The sequence below is a fragment of the Lissotriton helveticus genome, chromosome 1_1 (assembly GCF_964261635.1).
Source record: "Lissotriton helveticus chromosome 1_1, aLisHel1.1, whole genome shotgun sequence".
Lineage (NCBI taxonomy): Eukaryota > Metazoa > Chordata > Amphibia > Caudata > Salamandridae > Lissotriton > Lissotriton helveticus.
In genome coordinates, this window is record NC_136057.1 from 1463607031 (window position 1) to 1463630411 (window position 23381).

Genomic DNA, 23381 nt, shown 5'->3' on the forward strand with positions numbered 1-23381 from the left:
AGGCTCCACCAATCTTCGGTCCACGTCTCATGACCCTCGTCTTCTTCTGGTTCTGCTCCGGCTTCGGCATTGATCTTCTGCAGCTCCAAGAACTCTCGGCAATCTTCTTCCGGTCGTTTTCCCGTTGACACCCCTGAGGTAGCGTCCTCTTCCTTTTTCTGCTCCTCCGGACGTTCCGCCCTGCTTCCTGATTGGGTAGAGGGGACGTCGGTACTGCCTTCCACACGACGGACCACATCCGGGTCACTTGCGGTATTCTGTGGGAGGAGGGGAGAGTCATTTATTAACTGTATGAGTCCTGTGATGTCTCCATCACCGTACGGGTAAGGGATCCACGTTTCAGTTGTTTTGTCACTCCTGGGGTTCAGTCCGGGGACTCCCTCACAGGCTTTCCTCCGAAATTTGAAAAATGTTCAATAATGCTCTCATTCCGATTCTAACTTTTAAAAACTTGCCATGGTCCTGGTTTGGCAGAATAACTCTTGCCTCTTAGAATGGGCGAAGATCGAAACCTACGACCTACGAACCAAATCGGCCAACTTTCAAAAACTCGTCTCACTCCCGGATCGTTCAACTTTCAAGAACATCAGCCACTCTCGAAACGGGATATTTAAAAGAAACTACCTGCTCTTCCGTAGCTTTTATTGCTCCTGCGTCCCAAAGTCATTCAGTCTGGTTGCCTATTACTCGTACTTATTGAGCAGTCGTTTTTACGGAAGTTCATAAATGTCACCTTTTCATTGGTGGCACATGAGGCGATACTGGAGAGATGGCAGCAATTAGGACGTGGGTAAATTTTCAAAAACATGTATTGCTCCCGAAATGCTAGACTTTTAAACCAGTGATACACGCGCACCACAGAGGAGAGGGAGCGAGGCAAACGCGCGCTGCTGCGCGTGCTAGCCACCGTCGGGAATGGGCGGAGCAAAGGCGGGACATGCGCCCGCCTTTACCCAATTGCGTTTTTTTTTTTTTTAAACACGCTATAGTCAATAACAGCTGCCGAAAGCAAAACCACACCCATGAGCCAACACCAAAAGATAAAAACGAAAGAAATGCCCCTGGTATGTGTTAGCACTTTCTCAGGATGTAGCAACAAGATTAAAAAGACTGTGAAACCTAACTGGCAATGCATCAAAGGATTGGATACCTTCAAAGAATTCCCTATATTTGCATTGAAAAAGAATAGAAGCATCAAGGACCACTTGGTGAGGGCGAATACGAAGGTTTCTAAAACACAACCACAATACAGTCAATGTTAGCCTTACCTCCTGTACAAGAACATAATCGCTGCGGAAATTGTACTTCATGTAGCAGCACTATTGAAGGGAGTGATTTTGGATACAGAAATAGAAACATCAGACATCAAGAATTCACTAATTGCAACACTTCTAACGTAGTGTATTGCGTGATTTGTCCGTACCAACTAGCCTATGTAGGGAAGACAACCCAACAAATCAAAACTCTAATTACACAACATAGATCCCGCATCAAATGTAAAGTTTTGACAGCGCCTATGGTAAAACATTGTATTGAAAAAAAATCACGGACCTCTGGAAATGAAATGGACGGTTTTAAAACATATCAAAAGTTCCATGACTGATATACTACTAGCCAATTATGAAGCCAAATATATCCTGAAACTGGGAACCACAGACCATGGACTAAATGAACTTTCTGAAATCCTAAACTGTGTGTAGCCGATCTGTAAGAGTGGTGCCTGCAGCTGAGACACTACAAAAAGGCACTTGGATTACTTACAGATAATTCCCTCAAGTTATCTTGAAGATGAATCACCGAAGAATTCTTCCAGCTTTTGTATTCATAGTGCATGATTTATTACTTGTACCTTGCCTGTTTGGAATGCAGAACAAGACACTGTCTCTATAAAGTTTTTAACACTATACGTTTTTTTGACTAACTGAAAAAGGAAGTCAGGCCGCCTGAACAAGACATTTGGCACTAGGAAAAGCACCAAAAGACAGGCTCCCTCTTTCTATTTCGATGACGATGGCTTTTTTCTACAACTCTGTTTGGAAGTCAGGCGCCCTGAATAAGCAAAACAATACCGGAAGACAGACAACCGGAAGTTATGAGCGTTGACCCCGACACAGAGGACGCGCGATTCATTTTCAAAAGAAGGCGTTTAAAAACCAGGACGTTGCTTACGGTATTCACAATCGGAATGATATATTTCATCTACACACACGGAGAAGAGCGGTGCGTGTATTGAAGAAGGAGTGCATGCCACGCATTTGACAAAGACAGCGCAAGGTAAAAGAACCTGCGATTCCGCCAGCTCCTACATAAGTCATAGAATGAAGTGTCCCAGTGGGTTTCGCCATATAATCTGCCACGCGCACAAGCCTTAGGCTTAATGAATCAGCCTAGCGACTGGCACATCTGTGTAGAATACTCCCTAAGGAATGCCTCCCATAATATGTCCGTAAGCCACTGAAATAATAAGCGCTCACAGTGACGCTATGATAGTAAACTGCCACGCCCGCAAGATGTTGAATTTAAAAGCCTAATAAGTTATGGAAACATTCATACAGAATTCCCACTAAGGAACATATAGCAGTAATACATTAGGCACGTTCTTCCCTATCCCTAGGAATCTAATATAGTAGCAGTTTCCTGCTCATGGACAATTTTAAAATAAAATAATGACTAGTTAAGAACTACAATCCCCTAGAAAAAAGTTGTTATGAAGCATGCGAAAGGATCAGGAGCTAGCTGGTATAGCTGCATCTTCTTTACTTCACAGAAAGCAAGCACATATGGGGAGAGGCTGCTACCCATCGCCAAAACAATCCAATTGGTCGATACTGAAAGTGATCTACTTCTCTGCATCTTTCAGGTATGACAAGAAGGGTGCTTCCCACTCTCCTCATTATGATTAACACGAAAAGTAATTCATCAGAGTAATTGTACCTACATATATTTTTTTTATTCTTCAGTGTCCTACACTAAAGACCACATCCCTGAAGAAGACCTTACATGAAATTATCTGGTCCTCATCTTAAGGTCGAAACGAGTCGGCAAATCTTTTTCGCCCATGTTTTATTCACTTTTTTTCACCACCACGAGGTCAAGTGTTTCAACATACTTTAAAGGACTGAAGATAACAGCAAATGTTTAGTTTTACCTACTGATGGAGGTTGACTATGATAAAATGGTGTATTAATATGAACTCTGACCTCCCCCTTTTTCTTTTGGACCACTGAGTTATTGATGACTGAGTAATAATGTAGTATTATTTTCCCGTCATGAATTATGGTATTTTGTAAATAATGTCAAGGACCAAGAAGATGTCTGAAATTGGTTTTAGTGTTTAGACTAGAAACTATTTCTCAATGTATACTGTTTACGAACTTATAAACACTGTACAGAAATTGTAAAAAGAATTTATGGATGATGAAATATTTTTGACCAAAAAAAAACTAAAAAAAAAAAAAAAGGAGAGTAGGAGTATATATATCGTGTGAAAGGAAATTCACTGTCTTTGAAAAAGTATTAATATGGTAAAGACTATCTTTTTTGCTCACAGGATTTACAATATTATAGATGTTTGAATGCAATGGTGTTCATGAATTGAACAGACATTCGAGTAATACTTTGTGCTTGAATAGAAATGGAATTTTTTTAATCTATGGTCTCAGGGGTAACTGTGTTTATGTACCCCACCTTTTCATTGGTAGCACATGAGGCGATACTGGAGAGATGGCAGTAATTATGACTTGGGTAAATTTTCAAAAACATGTATTGCTCCCGAAATGCTAGACTTTAAACCAGTGGTGCGCGCGCACCACAGAGGAGCAGGGGAGGGAGAACGGCAGTGGGGCAAACCTGTTCTGATGCGCGTGCTAGCCACCGTCAGGAATGGGCGGACCAAGGACAGGACATGCGCCCGCCTTTGCCCAATTGCATGCTGTATTTTTTTTTAAAGGACGCTAAAGCCAATAACAGCCGCCGAAAGCAAAACGACACTCAAGAGCGTATGGTTAGCTTTCTAAAGCCCGTTCAAGAGGTCTCGCTGCGCACTGCAACACGGGTGCAAGACCTAAAAAGGCAAGTTAGTAGGTTTGCACAGACTAAAATGGCATTCCAATCCTGGAACTATTGCCTATCACTACCTTCAGCCCCAGGATGTAGATCTGCGGAAAGGCGGCAAAATAAGGGAATTGCTTGTATTCAAACGCTACTATGGTATGAGCACTGGCATAATCAGCAAGGTTATATCAGAGCTCTCATATAATGTGATTGCTCCCGTAATTTTTCAATACACTACATGGCATGAAATGGACAAGTGGATTTCATTACAAGACCGGAGGCTGACATTATGCAATAACTTTTATTGCTGCCCAAGATATGCAGCCCTTTAAAGTGTAACAATTACATCATAAATAAAACATTCCACAGAGCAAGACAAGTGCCATAGCAACCAAGTAACTTCCTCTTTTATTCGCTGCTCATGGAGAGTTAAGTATACTTTCTTCCTTTCTCCCCTATTGTAACTATTTTATATGCTAATGTTTTGATCTAACAATGTATTTTTCAGATTGACCTTGTTTAGGTAAGTAACCTATTCACTACTACTGTTACAAATGTTTTAAATCTTTTTTGTACTACCCCTTTTGGGTAAATTTACTTAGTGAATACTTAATCCTTCCAATTTATGGTTGGATCTTTTCCTTACATCTTTTCTACCCTCTCTTTACTATCCCCCGCGTTTGATTGCGCGGAGGGTGTTCTTATTTTGTATATCTTTGTCCTTATTGTGTTATCGAGTTCTGGCTCTCCCCTCGACTTCAACTTTTTTCGGATTCTGTATGTAATTGAAATTTTGTGTATGCCTCTTATCCCCTCCGTGGTAAGTATTGCTTTTTTTGGGGCATTTATTGAAAAATAATAACCAGAACGCTTACCGGTAAGCCGCACTTCGGAGCTCGAGCGTTCGAGCAACTCCGACACTTCTTCCGGCTCCTTAATGACCCGCTCGCAAAAATGAGCGGGTCGAGGACCTTCATTGCGCAAATTTGAGCCTGTTAAGGGCGGAAATTCAAGGCTTTGACAGCTCGCGCTGTGCGTTTCCTTGCCAACACACAGCGCAGAGCTGCATCTTTCACTTAACGGCCGCGCATTGAAAAACACTCGTCTTTCGTGAATTACCGAATTATAGGTATTTTATATTTAAGCTTTTACTGTAAGCTTACCTATCGACAAATCTCACCTTTTAAGATTATATATATATATATATATATACACACATATATATATATATATATATATATATATATATATATATATATATATATATATATATATATATATATATATATATATATATTTACCTTTTTCATTTGGAATATACTTTCAATGGCCGAAAAAATTAATGAAGCTTGCGAGGCCCCTCTCACCGAGAATTCCCTGATGAGCCTTTTTGAAAAACAACTTAAATCTTCCCTAAAGGAGGCAGTTGAGGCGGCATTATCAAAAAGAAAGAGAAAAATTTGCCAAGAGGACTCCGCTTCTTCAGATGAGGAAGAGCCTTTTCCCTCAAAAGGCGGCAAGGTCTTAAGAATGAGCAAGCATCTTGAAAATAATGGTAACCCTCGCGGTACAAATGAGCAAGGTGTCCCATGCGGCACAAATAGATCGGGCGTCCTCAATGGCGCAAAGACTACAGGTGTCCTACACGGCACAACTAGACATAGTGTCCCTTGCGGCACAAGAGACGTCATCCTTCTTGATGATGACGAATATTTGTCCCCTACTGATGATTTTGATGCTGATGAGTACATTTTTGATCTTTCAGAAAAACTTGATGATTTATTGGGTGATGATTTGATCCAACCCTCCACCTCATGCTCTATTAAAGATCCCTCTGGGGTGGAGATGTTTAACCCTTCGAATATTACTCACCCTAGAGGTTCCGATTGGTGGCCCCTTGACCACGTAGCCAAATGTATTAAACTTTGGATCAGGAAACCCCTTGAGAGAGACTCACGGAACCTAATGAAATCGGAATGCCCTAGACCCTTCCTCGACAAAGCAGGCTTGACACCTATACTAGATCCTGAGTTATTGACCTTTCTTTTTAAAACTGGGAGAGACCCTCGTAAAGGTATTGAACGCTGTCTTAAACAGTGTCAAGATAAACTGTTAGACACGTTAGGTCCTCTAGCGAGAATTCTAGATCTTGCGGAGGAATCCTCTATTAATGGTACTCCGGTTGATACCGAACTCTTGAGAGGTTGGAGTCAACGTGCCTTATGCCTCCTTGGTAATGCCAACGCTAGCCTCACATCTGAAAGACGTAGAGGAATCCTGATTCGAATGAACCCCAAGTTGGGGGACCTAGCTAATAAAGAAGTCGAAGGAGACCCTAATGGACTCCTCTTCGGAGATTCTTTTATTAAGCTTCTTGGTAAATACGTATCTACCTTCTCTGCTTTTAGCAGAGCTCAAAGTAACATGAGAAGGATGTTTGGAGGTAGACACATTTTTGGAACGGCTGACAGAGGAGGGCCATCTGTCAGCCGAGGAAACAACAGGTCCTTTTATCAGAACCAACATGGAAGATACTTCAGAGGGAACAATTCCTTTTTCCCTCAGAGAGGACGCAACTACCGCAATCGTGGAGGTGGAAACAACCGTGCCAAATTCCAAAGTCAAGGAAATCAAGGTAAAAACCTCTCCTTTTGGTTCTTTCCTCCCAAAGGTAGGGGGAAGACTTGCTTCTTTCAGCCAAAACTGGCTATCAATAACAAACGATGCATGGGTTCTAGAAACAGTGAAAGGTTTCAAAATAGATTTTGCCTCTACTCCTCACCAGACCTCACCCCCAAGAGAATTAATTTTAGACCAAGATCAATCAGCCCTAGTAGACGAGGAGGTTCGTCAAATGCTGAAAAAAGGGGCAATTTTCATTGTATCCAAGGCTGGCCCCGGCTTTGTGAGCACAATTTTTCTTGTAAAGAAAAAAGACAAAGGTTGGCGTCCCATAATAAATCTAAGGCTTTTGAACTCCTTCCTTGTGTACAGACACTTCAAGATGGAAGGTATCCATCTTTTGAGAGATATTCTCCACGAGAAAGATTGGCTCATAAAGCTAGACCTGAAAGACGCTTACTTTACTATCCCTATGGATACGGAATCTCAAAAATATCTGAGGTTTGTATGGAAAGGTGTAACCTACCAATTTCGATGTCTTCCTTTTGGCCTTTCTTCAGCTCCTTGGTGTTTCACCAAGATACTGAGACCGGTTGTTGCATCTCTAAGGAGAAGAGGAGTTCGTTTGATTATATATCTGGACGATATCTTATTGATGTCCCAGAATCAGGAGGAACTCCTTCTCCATATGAGATGGACTATGGAACTTCTGGAGTCTTTAGGTTTCATTATCAATGTAGAAAAATCAGTCATGACTCCTTCGCAAAATCTAGAATTTCTAGGTTTTCAAGTAAACTCGTCCTTGGCCCAACTCCAACTTCCTTTAAAGAAATTGGCAAAAATAAAGAAGGAGGTCTCCTATGTTTTATCCAAATATTTAGTGAGTTTAAGGGAATTAGCAAGAGTAGTGGGTCTCTTGTCGTCATCCATCCAAGCGATCTCCCCAGGACCACTTCACTACAGAGCCCTTCAGAGGTTAAAATCCACGGGCCTGAAGAAAAGTCTTTGGTATTCAGACCACATTCCCTTATCTCCGGAAGCTCGAGCCGATCTTCTTTGGTGGCGGAACAACCTAGACAGTTGGAACGGAAAAGCCATATTCGGGAATACGCCGGACCACATTTTGGAATCCGACGCGAGCAATTTTGGCTGGGGTGCCAGATTGGGAAATTTGGAAACAGGTGGAAAATGGTCCCAAGAGGAACTATCTTTACACATAAATTGTTTAGAGATGATGGCGAGCCTGAATGCTCTTATGAGTTTCAAATCAATTTTGAAGAACAGTGTAGTCTTGATCAAATTAGACAATTTTACAGCCGTCTCCTACATCAACCGTTTGGGAGGAGCGAAGTCTATTCTATTGGCAGATCTAGCCAAGAAAATTTGGTATTTCTGCTGGAACCAGAAAATTACGTTGAGAGCGGAATTCCTTCCGGGCCATCTAAATACCAGGGCAGATTGGAACTCAAGGTTCCTGAGAGACGCAAGCGATTGGAAGTTGAATCCTCTGATTTTCAAGAAAATTCAGTACTTATGTGGTCCATTCGAAGTAGATCTCTTTGCCAGCAGACTCACCTTTCAGATAGATCGTTATTGCAGTTGGGGACCAGACCCATTTGCATTGGCAGTGGACGCTCTTCTCCAACCTTGGAACACTCTCAGTTGTTATGCCTTCCCTCTTTTCGCTCTAATCCAGAGAGTTCTTCTGAAAGTTCGTTCAGAACGATGCCGGGTTGTTCTGATTACTCCCTTTTGGAATTCCCAAATTTGGTTCCCAGGTGTGATGGAATTGGCGATGGAAATTCCTCGTTTTATTCCAGGGAATTTGGATCTCCTTCTGGGTCTAGAAGGAGACTTTCATCCTCTTCTCTTAGAAGGAAACATGAACCTTCTTGTCTGGAAGATTTCAGGGGTTCTACAAGATACTCAGGCCTTTCAGGGCAGGCTAAGAGCCTTTTGGATGAATCATGGGCTCCCGGAACAAGGAAAAGATATACCAGTGCTTGGAAAAGATGGTGTAGTTGGTGCATGGAACGGAATTTGGATTCCTTGGAGGCACCTGTAGTGGATGTTGCTAACTTTTTAGCAGACCTTTTTAATTCAGGCCTTTGTTATAGTACAGTTAATTGCTATAGATCAGCAATTTCTGCAGGTCATTCCTTGTTAAACGACTTTTCTATTGGTACCGATCCTTTGATTTGTAGGGTAATGAAAGGTATAAGACTGAAACGTCCTCCTAAACCCAAATATAGTTCCATGTGGAACGTAAATGTTATTTTTGACCTTTTTTCATCCTGGCCGGCCAATTGTTTCCTTACAAGAAAACAGTTGTCCATTAAACTAGCTACTTTACTTTGTTTAATCTCTTTCAGGAGAGTATCTGATGTCAAAGCTTTAGAAATATGTAATAGATTTTATTCTCCTGATGGAGTATTATTCAAGATATGGAAGAGAACCAAGACCATGTCTGAGAACATATTTTACCCTTATTTTTTAGATTCTCCAAAACTGTGTGTCGTAAGTTGTATGAAAGCATATGATCAGAAAATGAGTATTTTTAGACCTTGTAATGAGAATCAATTGTTAATTTATTTTATCAAACCTTATAAGGCGGTCTCTTCCGCGACAATTGCCAGGTGGGTAAGGACTGTTATGTTTGAGGCTGGAATAGATTTATCTAAGTTTGGCGCACACTCCTCTCGTGGCGCTATGGCGAGCAAAGTATTTTGGGGTGGGGGATCCCTTTCTGATATCCTGAAAGCAGCAGATTGGTCTAATGCCTCAACTTTTGTTAAATTTTACCTTAAACCTGTCGAACATGTAAGCAATGTTGCATTGAGAAGCTTTGAACTTGCATAATGTAGCCTCCGGTCTTGTAATGAAATGACGATTCTCCAATTAGCATGCAGAGAGAATCTTGATTTCATTAAAGACAACGGAGGCTGACATTATCCCTCCCACCACTCCCTGGTGGATGTTTTATTTAATATATCTTATATATCTTTAATTGTTTGATTAATATGTCTTTTGCATTTATTCTTTTCTACCTTCCGAGACATGTTTTACTCCTTTTGTTTTTTCCTTTTCAGATTCGGCTTCTTTATAAATCTTTTATTTTGATGGAAGATCTTGAAACTACAGCCCTTCCCTTCGCAGCTCTAAGAGGAAGTTACTTGGTTGCTATGGCACTTGTCTTGCTCTGTGGAATGTTTTATTTATGATGTAATTGTTACACTTTAAAGGGCTGCATATCTTGGGCAGCAATAAAAGTTATTGCATAATGTCAGCCTCCGTTGTCTTTAATGAAATCAAGATTCTCTCTGCATGCTAATTGGAGAATCGTCATTTTCTTACAGGGCAAGTACATTTAAGAAGCAACCTGCCTCATGGACAAGTAGATATTTTATTTTATTTCACACCCCTGAGGTGACCAGATGGGTGCCACTGGAATCCGTTAACCAACCAGTGATCTTCAAATCATGCATAGGTAATGCTGCAGAGACTCAGCATAAAGTTCACAGTGCTTAGGTATCTATTAAAAAAAGAGAATCGCAATTTAAGAATACTGGAGTGGTCTTAGGGTTACAGCTGCAGGACAGACATGCATCAAAGGAAAAGTCATGGAGCAGTGGTGCAGAAAAGCAGGGTATATTAGGGTTCACCAACTTGTGAGAAATACCAAGGCTTGAACAAAGCCTCAAAGTGTTCACACAAAGTGACATGGCTTATAGGACAGCAAGAAGAACAATGAGCACTACAAAATGTGAGTAAGACCAAGGTTGTGCGTTTTGTTTTTTACTGGAGCATCTTGACCAGAAATGCTACAGACGTTAGGACAAACCACTTAAAGAGGCAGGTTGTAAAGAGAATCAGCGTTTGGAATATTGGGCAGAACATGAGACATTGTGAGATTATTAGAACAGAAGCATCCTTCATCAGCAGATTGAGAATGTTCACGATAAACTCTGTGCAAGAATCAGTTTATTTGGGAAGACTAAGACTCCACATTCAAGGATTTGGCTTTGGGTGTTCAATTTGAGGATGCTAAGACTAGCAGCACATTTTAGACCAGTGATACTCAAAGTATGACCCGGAGCCACTTGCGGCCCTCGTGACCTTAACTCGCAAAAAGAACAATTGATCGACAGAATGCAGAACAGTGTCATACATTCACCCCAGTACAGAGATCTGGGCCTACATACATTGTTTTTGTGCTTCCCATGCCATTCCAGTTTGAACCCAGACATATGCAAATCAGTCTTGACCCTGCTCCCAACAGTCCAGCACGAGCTGCTGTTTAGTTGCTGAACACTAATATTCAGAAAAAAATAAACAGGAAAGCGTTTATTAACCTCGAAATAAATGCTTGCCAATTCATGATTTTTTTAGACCCTTACACAATCCCTGACCCACCCAGACCCCCCCCCCTACAGCCACCCATCTAGCATCCGTGCGGCCCTCAGTCACACCACAGACCATACTTTGTGGCCCCTGGGCAAATGTTTGTGAGTACCGATGTTTTAGAGCAACAAGAAGCTCGAGTAGAAGGGTCCCTTTAAGGCACAGGAGCATCTTCTTGAGGACCTGTAAGGAGTGTTCAGAAATGGTGGCTGATCTTGGGTTTATTATCAAAGGGGTGTAGATTGAGCTGCCACAGCATAGTCATCATCAGCCAAACAAACAGTCCACAATGCCTGAAGCGTCCCACTTTACAATGCCATGTGAAACGAAAAGCATCCTGAAGTGGCCACATGAAAGGTAGACTACAACAAAAGACACATTCAAAAAGTTCAAAGGTGTGGGGGTGATACAGTTGACATGGTTTCCAGTGGTTGGCACAATCACGAATATATACCATAATATTGACAGAGTTCAATTAGAAGCAACAAACAAACATTAGTATCAGATCCCAGAGAGGCAGCCCATCATATAATTGTGTGTTTTTCCTACCAATTTGTTGATGAAACTTCAAACTAGAAAATATGGCAAGGAAAGGTTGCATGCAGATGATTTGAGGAGGCCTTGATCCAGGAATTGGGCGACACTCACTGGCAATGAGGTCGACTTGGAGCTCTATTGCCAAGCAACAGAGTGAGATTGAATCTGAATAGAACAGCAGCTCCAATCATGGCTCAGCTTAACGTAGTTGTCAAAAGTATATTCTGATCAATGGCAAAGTGTTTAAGTGGGATGTCTATGTTGAATTGTGCCACGATGTACCACAACTGCAGACTGACAAAGTTGAGGTATTCGATTAGATAGCATGCCTTTTAAGGAAGTTTAACAAGGAGGTACAAAGAATAAATACACTGAGTTTGATGCAGTGGAATGTTCCAAAAGTTTTAATTGTTTTGTTTTTTAACATTTAGTAGTATCAGGAGCAGCTGGCGAGGTTTAATAAATGAGAGAGCATATTGGTTGAAGAGGGTCCAGGAGGGGGAAGGGTACATGGGGGGTTTGATTAAATGGGGCAATTAAGGAGGGGAGGATGGAAGACATCACTGATGAAATTGAGATGTTATGGGGGGGTAAGAATATAGATTATTTTGGAGTTTATTTAAATAGAGAAGAAAGTAGGAATGTCACATATTGGACCTATCCTTTTTTAAGTCATTATGTATAAAGAAAAAAAGTTGTGTTTGGATTACACCAGATAACACGGTCCTTTCTTGAGTTTTACGCTAGAGAGTTCAGGCTGATTGCTAATTTTGTTACAAATTAATTTGTGAATTTCAGTTATTTTGATGTGGGGATGATCTACTATCTGGGTCATTTTCAGGTCTTGTTAATAACGGAAATGTATATTTTCTGGGTCTTCCCGGTTGACACACGAATATATAGTATGTGCTGGTCACTTTTCTGGACTAGATTTAACACCCTGGACTTCTCAAGTTGGGCCCAGATCCTTAGGAAGGAGCACAGGTTTGGGTGATGTAGCGAGATAATGTTGAAAACATTACATGGGCAAATCTACTTTTGCCCATTTTGTTAAATCCATTAGTAAATAAGTGTTTATTAATTTGCTTGGGTAAGCACAGTGCAGGCATTTTGGATGAAATCTTAAGAGTTTTCCACTTCAAATAAAAAAAAAAACGAAGGCTTTTACATATCAAACGCCCTTCCCGATCCCGAACTGTGATGACCCGTAGAATGCCGGTTCGAGCGCACATGCGCATTCCTCCGCGCGCCTCTCCCCGTTCGGCTCACCTGATTGGCTGCTGCGCTCGGGTCCGGCAACCGCCACCACGGAGCCGCCGAAACGTGGCGAGCTCGATGAAGTCGCTGAGAGAGCGCGCACCTAACTGGAGCCGCGTCCGGGCACCCAACGCTGCGGCCATAGCGCGAGAAAGAGGAGGGAATGCGTACCAGCCGCTCCAAAACGCAGACTGACTGACCCCCGATAGGGAGACACCGGTTCCAGAGCTGTCACTCAAAGCTACGTCACGTCGTTGCCATACCGACAGAGGGAACGTCAGCTGTGACGACATTGTGATGTCAAGCTGGTAACCTTTTGGGGGGGGGGGGGCGACATAGACATCGAAAGAGGACTGTCATTTGATCGCTGTAGCTGAAGGGAGAAGACACACGGGGAGTAGAAGGGGAACTTAGGCAGCAAGACGTGACCGGTGATGTTTTTTTTTAGAAACCACGTATTGGTAAACCAACCAATCTGTTTTCCAGTTGAATAAGCTTTTCGGTGATCGGCGAGTTTGGGTGTAGGGTTGTTTTGGTAGCAGGTGTATACATGCGAACATTTTAAATATGCAAAGTGGAAGATAAAAAAAAAAGAATCGAGAGGCAATTTCATGCGGGCGACTGCCCATTTTGACTCAAAAAATCCGGAGCCTCCCGCCAGAATCGGGTGGCATTGGCAGGGTCGGATTGGGAATGAAAATCGGCCCAGGCGCACACAAAAAAAAAATCGGGCCACATTTGCATAAACACTCCTCATATGACTGCTTTGGTGTAATCTTATTAAAAAACTTTAGGAGGGGGGGGTAAAAAAAATGCACGCGTTAGTTTAGACTGGTGAAACAAGTGAGGCCACTTCTACTCAGGCCCCCTGCCCCCACTCAGTCTGCACACATTAATGGGCCTGCCCGCGAGACAAAGGGAGTGACACCTCTGCCTGGTGCTAAACGGAGGTAATGAGTGCTCATCCGCCTCCAGGGGGCCGCCCAGACACCCACTGGGCCGCTGACTGTATCAGAAGAACAGAGACAGCGCCCAAATAGCCCCCCAGACTGCTAAAAAAAACCAGCCCACAGCAGAACTCGGACACCGGCCCCTCGGGCATTGCCCGAATGCCCGCGTTACCAATCAGAGGCTGGGCATTTGCATGTGTGCAAGTGGATGAGTACATTGACTGAGAGCATAGATAGCGAGTATACATAGCTGCCAAGGTTTCAGATTGCTATGTGTGACATTTTCATAACTTCAGTGTAATTATGAGTGACATTTCATCAACTATGAGTGACACTTTCTGCAAACAAAATCAAGCACTGAAGACGAGGGAAAAAATACATTTTATCAGAAATTACACCCATTTGAGAAACAAGAAACTCTAAGACGTTCTTAAATCTGCAGAGCATCACAGCGACAGTGTGGACTCCAGGGCCTCTCAGTCCCACGTGGGACCCAGCCCAAACAGTATTTGATGCCCCAACAACATTCTTTTGTCAGCCTCCTAATAGTGTTGCATGGCAGTCTGGCAGAAAAACAATAACATTGATTCCTGCCTTAGCAAGCCTTTGCCTACTGGGCCACTGGATCTTCCTAGTGGCAATCAATCCATACAGATGCTGCAGAGCATAAATCAGTGGACTCCAGGCAGCGCTCTGTCCCAAGTGGGATGCAGCCCAGGATGTGAACCCTCAACAACACGGATCTCTCTGTCTTCTCAGCTGCAGTGCCTAATTAAAATTACAAGTTAATCAACACAGTCAGCTGACTAGTCGGGGACAATGAGCATTGGGCAAGCCTCAGGCTAAGCCACACAGTCATGTCACATAGCTCACAGCCGGCAGCCAGGGTGATGTAGTGCCAGGGTTGGATTGGGATTAAAATTCGGCCCGGCAGGCATAAAAAAAATCGGCCCACATTCGCATAATGCCTTCCCTCAAATCACTGCTTCAGCATAATTTTACATAAAAGGGGGGGGATGCACGCATCAGTTTACACTAGTTAAACACACCTGAAAACAAGTGAGGCCACTTCTGCTCAGGCCCCCTGCCCCGCTCAGTATGCCTACGTTAATGGGAGGCCCAGCAAGAAAAAAGGGGTGACACCTCTACCTGTTGCTGCTATACGGGAGGTAATGAGTGCCCATCTCCCTCCAGAAAGGCCACTCAGACACCCACTGGGCCGCTGGCGGTATAGTCGAACAACAGAGACACCGCCCAAATCGGCCCCCAGGCTGCTCAAAAGCAGCCCTCAGCTGGAACTCGGACCCCGGCCCCTCGGGTTTGCCCGAATGCCCCCGTTACCAATCCGACGCTGTGTAGTGCTCTCAACCAAATTATTAACTTGAAGTGGTTATGTCGGTCGGTGTGCCACTACCGGCTCCAGCCCCGCAGTCAGCAGCACAGATGAGCTCTCAGCTCAGCTGCCTAATTGTAAGTTTTAAGAGTCTAGCTGTCAGCACACAGAGAAGAGAGTCAGTACTACCCGCTGACTCGACAGCAGCACCACATTCTGCAATACATATTTGTGCTATCCTTACGCATGGCAAACACTGAGACAATGTTCTCCCAAATCCTGCGTGTTTTCATGCCACTTCTTATGCAGTTAAACTGATCAGGTTGCCTTTCTCCTCCACCGGGTTTATCTTTTTCTCTGTGAGTGACCTTTCTTCTCTTTTCTCGCTGCAATTTTTCGGGAGAACGAACGGGAGGGGATGTGGTCTATCGGCCAGAGCTGCCGACTTTGAAACTGGGGAGCAAGGTTCGAGTCACAGCGTTGACTCAACATTGTGTGATTCTGGGCAAATCACCTTATCTTCCTGTACCTAAAAAAAATCTGATCTTGTGTAAAGTAATTTGGTAATCATGGTAAACTAATGCCCTTGGGCAGAGTTTGCAGTATATATTAAACGGTAACCTCTTCGTGCATATAACCTCTTCGTGCATATACTACTTCCATAGGACCTTTTGATGGAAAGTTAAATGTAATTTTCTTTTTTATCACCTAATAATAATGTTTTTATCCTAAGCGATCTTAGTTTTGCCATTTGCATTTGACACGTTTCATATTTACCTAACTAGGTTTTCAATCTTTATGTAATACGCTTGAAGGAGTTGCAATGGACCAGCACATTAGTGCTTAATGGGAACAGTCAACTGATTTCCACCAGCTAACAACACCTTGATTAGACAAGCCTCAGGCTAAGGCACTACAGCACAGCAAGTGCTGTAATATCAAAATGTACATATTTGCGTGGCTAGTCCCTGAAGTACACAGAGTGTGACGTGACCTGAGTCCAGACAGAATGTGTCACGGTTGTAGCCTCCACAGGATCCGGGTGATGCTCAAAGGGGTCCACCTCCTGATTTCCCGACACTCTGACTGAATGAACATACACAGAGCCTCTAGGTAATCAAGCTAGGGAAAGGTAAGGGAAGGGACTGGAACGGAAGGGACAACTGAAACGAGAAAAAACACAAAGGTTATAACATTTACTTCTGACTACTCTCATTAAAGTCTCGCTAGTAGAACACCTACCCAAGGTATATTACTGGAGGTGAACCCTTCCTTTATGCTGTATGTAGCAGATGCATCTCTCTACAATAAAGCCTCGCAATCTGGAAGTAAATAATCACAATTATATTCCTTGCATACTCTCTAGGATCTTCTTGAATCAAACATGTGTTGTCCCATACATACCGTTCCTCCTTCCCAATTTAACGTAAAATAGCAACCCTTCTCCAGTAACCTGCAGAGCTGTAGTTCAAGGGTATTTTTAAAGAATAATAGAAACAAGGTTTTCCAGCTTGAAGCACAATAGTCTTGAACTTAAGCAGTGGACCAGAAAGTAACAAATAAAAAATAAAGGTCCCGATAATCCAACCAGGAAGTCAATACTGTCTTTTCCAATCAAGAACAGTTCAGCAATAGCATTCAAAGTACAACAGAGAATGTCCTCACAGGAGGCTTACCCCAGAACAGAACAGAACAGAACGTTTTTTTAATCAAAACATCTACCGATCTATCAGCAGAAGCAGAAGCAGCCTCCCTTCGTCAACAGGGGGAAAACCATCAAACTGTGGCAGAATCCGCGTCTCCGCCGAGAACGCTTGAGGGACAGTTACCTCTGCAGCCGTAGGCAGTATCTCCAACAGATCCTCTCCAAGCGCGGAGTTCGGCAGCCGCCTCACTCCGCCACAGGCAAAACAGCGTCTCGGCCAAGAACGCGGGAGGGGCAGTTACCGCAGCCGCCGCAAGCAGTAACACCGCCTAGATCTTCTCCAAACGCGGAGTTCGGCAGCCGCCTCACTCCGCCACTGGTCAAAACCGCGTCTCAGTCGAGAACGCTGGAACGAAGCACAAACAAGGAACACGACGCACTCAGGACCTCACACAAGTTTCCAGTGTGGAATCACGTACAGCGCTCGTATGCGCTACGTGATCCTATATGTCCATGGCTCCTCCCTTCTTCAGAGCATTCTGGGAGATGTAGTTTGCAGGCGCGTCTTGCAAACCGTGCATTATGTCCTCCTCCCAAGAGCCTCCTAGCCCCAGGCTTTTCCGGATGGCAAGCGTAGAAACAACGCACCACACGGGGGCATGGACCCCTGAGCACGGTTCCCACGAATCATCTTCCGCAGTGTAGCCCTTCCAAGACACCAGGAACCAGAGTTTACCCTGCCGGTAACGGGAATCCAGAATCCTGCTCACCTCATATTCCAATTGTCCATCCCTCATCACAGGAGGCCCTCCTTTGCGACGCGCTGACCTAGCCAGTTTCAAGAGGCTACAATGGAACACCGGGTGTATCCTCAAAGAGGCTGGGAGCTTTAACTTAAACGCCACTGGATTGATCTGGCGAACCACCTCATAGGGCTCAATGAAACGTGGCTGGAAGATACTATGGAAACGAAACCGAATGTTCTTGGTGGAGAGCCACACCTTATCGCCCACATGATACAAGGGACCCTCTTGCCGAAGCTTATCCTCCCATTTCTTATAGGATGACTTGGCCTTCTCCAAATGAGCTTGTACCCTTCGGTGAACCTTCAGAAGTGCCTTTACCTGACTTGCCACCGAGGGATGATTCGTCACCTCACTAGGGATCGTTAGCGGCAGGGTGTCAGCATGGAAACCCGAGTTAGCCTTGAACGGTGTTTCACCCGTCGAACTGTGCCATGCGTTGTTATAGGACAGTTCCGCCAACCATAGTAAGGACACCCATGAACCCGCTGCTTCTTCAGCATAGCAACGGAGATACTTTTTGAGGGTTTGGTTCAGTCTCTCGGTCTGTCCATCGGATTGCGGATGGAAACTGGTGGACAAAGCATCCGAAATGTGCAAGGCCTTACAGTAGTAGTAGTAAGTAGTAGGGGACTACTTAAGAAACATGTCGACCAGGTAGCAAGCTATTTGCTCTACCCATAACCCCCTTTTTAACATTCCCAGCCAGAGAAGCTAATACATTATTGTTTTCTACTAGCCAGGGAATTTTTAATTTTTAATTTCTTGCATTCACATATATAGGTCCCTACACTTCACTGATATCACTTGCACTGCACCACACATAGCCTATCGTCACACCAACTAGTGCTCCCACGTAGTTTGTAGGTCGTAGCACGCCCCGCCCCGTAGAGGGACGGGAAGACCCTCATGATGAAGCATGACACTAAGGGGTCTTAGTGTGTGAGGGATATTTTAAAAGCACATAGTGCCCTCATTTTGTCATCACAAGAAAGGGCCTCGTCTCACATTTTAGACCATCATCACTACTATTAAAAATAATTCACCTACACATTGATAGAATCCTATTGTTTATACAGATCAGTCAGGAGGGTGATTCTATCATTACCTCTACACTTCCTCTACTGTTATTTTGGAGTCTCTGGCAGCGCACAGCTGCGGAAGTAAATTAAATACTCCATCTCAAGCACACCCCGTGGATCTGCTTCTGATAGAATGCCTAACGAGTGGAACTAAAGGAAAACCTTTTTTCAAAAATGGCCGACCTGGGCCTTGCATTCACCGAAGAGGAAATCTCCAACCTCATGGCATCTTTGGGGACCTTTGAGGGTTTGAATTCAGCTGGCCCCTCCGCCAGCAATAATGATTGGGACGAGTTAGAGGAACTGAGAAGAACCCAGATTAAGACCGCCATTCATGGATTACTCATGTCCGAATATCTAAGAGTGAACACAGCTCCTTCGGGTCTAATAGTTCGCAACGAACCATTCATCTTTTTGGATGACAAAACCTTCAAAATAGACTGGTCACAGATATCCTGGCGATGTACACGAGACTGGATTGTACTTATAATTAAAACCTCCAGCAGAATAGCATCAGAACTCAAAGTTGAGATACAAGCCATTGAAGTACGGCTAAAAAGCTATGAATCTCCTACAAACCTCAAAAAACATCTAGAGGAACTGAATAAAACACTCAATGACTTTGAGACATCACTGAAACAAAGCAAATACGAAAAACTAAAAAAAGACACAAGCCGCTGGACTAAAGAGAAAATCTACCCTTATATCAAAGATGACTATAGATCATCACGTGATAATGTAACAGATGATGATGCATCGGAGACTGGATCCAACAGTTCAGACTCCAGCAGGGGCAGAAGTCCCAGGTACCAAGGCACGAGACAAAACTTCCGACGCCCCAATTACCGTGGTGCGAGAGGTTGGAACAACTATCCACCACAAATTATGTATCCACAACAGCAATATGGCCCAGCGCCATTCCAACATCCACAAGGGTTATACCCCCCATGGGGTTACCAACAACAGGACTATAGCTTTTTCGACCAAACGCCTTTTTTAGGCACACGCCAAGGACGGAGCAAAGGAAGAAACCGGAACCAATGTGCACTGGAACACCGGAGAAGAAGAACCTCCAAGGGTGGCCACAAGGAGCATGACAGGAGCAACAAAGAACCAGAAATGAGCCTAGTGGTTAACCTCACTGACATCGAATTGTCTGAAGCCCAGATAGGAGTATTGGAGAAGGGCTTAAGATATGTTCCCCACTGCCAACATGGACAAATTCCTGCTCTGTAAAGAAGTGCAAGAATTTATGAGACGCCTTAAACTTCTGATCTTCTTCAAAGACAAGGAAAACACTACCGAACAAGGAGACACCGGATTGAAACCTAAATCTAGATTCACCCCAATGGATAACACACTACCAATCGAACTCCTTACCTTTGAAAAAGCGGTAATGAGGGACCTTGAAGAACTTGATCCGTTAAATAAACGAGTGTTCCAGAATGTTTCAAGTGAAGAGCGAAAAGCATTACAAGAAATGAGTAGCAACAGCGAAATGGTGATAAAACCCGCGGACAAAGGCGGGGACACGGTGATACAGACTAAAACACAATACGACAACGAGTGTATGCGACTCCTACAGGATCGACGGAATTACAAAATTCTCCACACTGACCCCACTGAGAGTATCAAGGTAAAGATAAACACAATGGTGGAGGAGGCACTTGCTCATAATTGGATCACCAAGAAAGAAGGTGAATTCTTATGCCAAAAGAACCCTAGGACTCCTTATATGTATACTTTACCTAGGATACACAAACGCCTGGACAATCCCCCGGGACGCCCCATTGTGTCTGGGATTGGCTCTGTTCTGGAACCGGTCTCGAAGTTCGCTGACGCATTTCTAAGACCGATGGTTCAACGGACATCGGCTTACCTGAGAGATACCAAAGATGTATTGAACCTTCTGGAGGACCTGACTTTTGATCCAAAAACACAGCTCCTAATGAGCTGTGACGTGGAGAGTCTATATACTAGCCTCCCACACGATGCAACTCTCACCATCATTGAAGATGTCCTGTTCGAAGATGACTGGGAGTACCAAACACCGAGAAACGTGATTATGGAGTGCTGTTCTGAAAGAAAACTTCTTTGAATACAATGGTACTCTATACTTACAACAGCACGGGACCAGCATGGGAAACACTTTTGCTCCTAGTATAGCGGGCCTCTACGTGCACCATCTAGAGGTAACCAGAATACTGAACCCCAGAAACCCTTTCAGAGACAACATCAGGACCTGGAAGAGGTACATCGATGACATCCTTATCATCTGGGATTTAGATGAAAAAACTTCCCAACAATTTCTAACCTGGTTGAACCTACAGGACGATTTCCTCAAATTCACGAGCACCAGCTCAAATAGTAACCTTGTATTTCTTGACCTGAACATCTTCCCCAAAAATGGCAGATTGATGACCACCACCCATTTCAAAAACACCTAAAAAATCTGCCTCCTGATGTACCAGAGCTTCCATCCTAAACAGCTGCGAGATAATTTACCCTATGGCCAGTTTCTGCGCCTGCGGAGAAACTGCACAAAAATTGAGAATTTGAAACTCCAGTCAAAAGACCTAAAGAAAAAATTGGAAACCCGCCAATATCCTAACAGAATCATCAAGCAGGCCTACAAGAGGGCGGGAAACAACTGCAGAGAAAGTCTCCTGGAAGAAAAGGTGCCAAAAGAGGAGGAACAGAGACCTATTTGTATAACTACATACAATACTAGTTCCAACGAGGTCACCAAAATTTTGAATAAAAATTGGAAGATCCTGAACAGTGGAGGCCTACAGATACCGAAACCGATTTTCTCCCACAGACAGGGGCGAAGCATAAGGGATATATTAGTCCACACAAGACCAAAAGCCGAAAAAAACGACAGAAACCCAAACTTTGTACAAGGACACCACCCGTGTGGCCACTGCAACGTCTGCTGTTTAACCAAAAGGAACAAAAGACTGACTTTCCAGAATGGGACCACCTGGGAGCAGAGAGGCTTCACGAATTGTAACAGTTTCAATGTGGTATACCTCATCACTTGTCCCTGCAACTTGGAATACGTTGGTATGACCAGCAGGGCCATTAAGATCAGAATAGGAGAACACAAGAGCACGATAAAATGCAAAAAAGCCAGTACCAAGTTGACTACCCACTTCCTAGAAAGCAGTCACAAACTTGAAGATGTTACTTGGACAATAATTGAATCGGTGGCCCACGAGAAACACCTCCTAGAGAAAGAACAGAGATGGGTGTTCCGCATCAACTCAAATAAAACTGGTTTGAATGATGAAATCCCATGGGGACAATTATAATATATGCTCACTAATGTCATTCCAACACCAATAAGGGCTATACCCACCATGGGGTACTCTGGTTCCCCTACCATGATAATGAAAACAACTCTGGTACCCCACAGAGAACATGCATGAACTACCTGATCCCAATATTGGATATATTAATAAATTTTTACATGAATGCAGCAAAGCTAACCACCTTTGGTTTACTGCACCTTTAGAAATTATTAAGACTGGCCTCTACTATCACCAGAAAACCAACTATTCTCAATAGATCGCATTTTGTCACAGAAACAGTAGAAAGACTCAACTGATACGTTTTTTTCATACCGTTGTGCCACTAACGGCGGCCATCTTGGGTGAGCGTTCTAGTCTACACAGTCTCACACGAGTCATTGGATGACTAATCAGTTTCTCTACCGAGTCAAAAGACGGCAGAGATACGGCCACCCCATCCCTCGGAGCAGCACAAGGGTAGGATTAAGGCATTGCTCCATGAAGCGGTAATGTAAGTAATAGACTCTGACCCCGAGTCTCTAAAACATTGGTCGCGTACATTACAAAGGTAACAACAAACTTGTGAGTATCGGAGAGTGACTGTAAAATGCGTTTTTTCTTTTCAGTATACCGCGGAGAACACCCTTCGCTTGCCAGCTCATGAGGCACGCTAGATGTGTCTTATCAGTATGTATAAATTGTTTTATTCAGTGACACGTGACTACCACGTTTTTATATGAAATTCTTACAGCTAACTATCGTAGAGAGTTAACGAATTTCCCCGTATTACCCGTTTCTAAATCCTGAGCTATAGCAATAGAACTATCGGCTAAAATATTCTTTGTATTCTCTCGTTAGGAGTGATTGTCGGGTGCATTGAGACATGTATGTGTGTGTTTTTGAGATGAGCTCGTCCACAGATTATGTGGCTTAAAAATTAAAAAATATAAATGAACTACATGACAAATTTTGCCATTACGATGGAGACACCCATCCACAGAAATGTAATACCCTTGTGTCCCTTCCCACATTAAGCAAACCATGAAAGCTTATGTTTAATAAGGACACACAATGACAATGTGTGGGAGAGGAGTTGGCCAAACGGCTAGGGCGCTCGACCTCGGACCTGGGGATCTGGGTTCGAGTCTTGGTAACAACGTCAAAACCTCCTGTGATTCTGGGCAAATCACTTAATTTCCCCGTGCCTAAAATGAAAGTGTGTCCTCATGTAACGTAACTGGAAAATATGTAAAGCGCTCTGATACCTGATTCGGTTCGGGTCTAGCGCGCGCTATATAAAACTCTTGAAAAAAAAAATGTGATCCTCGAAGATAATAGACGTGGAGAACTATGTGAAAAGATAAATGTAACATTGATTTACATACTTTCTGTGCTTTTTTCCACC

The 23381-nt window shown here is 43.5% G+C and overlaps 1 protein-coding gene across 1 annotated transcript in view; it reads right to left on the reverse strand.

Annotated features, from left to right (window-relative positions):
- Positions 1-13123, reverse strand: part of COQ10A (coenzyme Q10A) — a 144794-nt gene extending 131671 nt beyond the window's left edge. The window contains 1 exon segment of the mRNA XM_078686157.1: positions 12883-13123. Coding sequence (XP_078542283.1) covers positions 12883-13013 — 131 coding nt within the window. The 5' untranslated portion in view covers positions 13014-13123.
- Positions 13124-23381: the final 10258 nt, after the last annotated feature.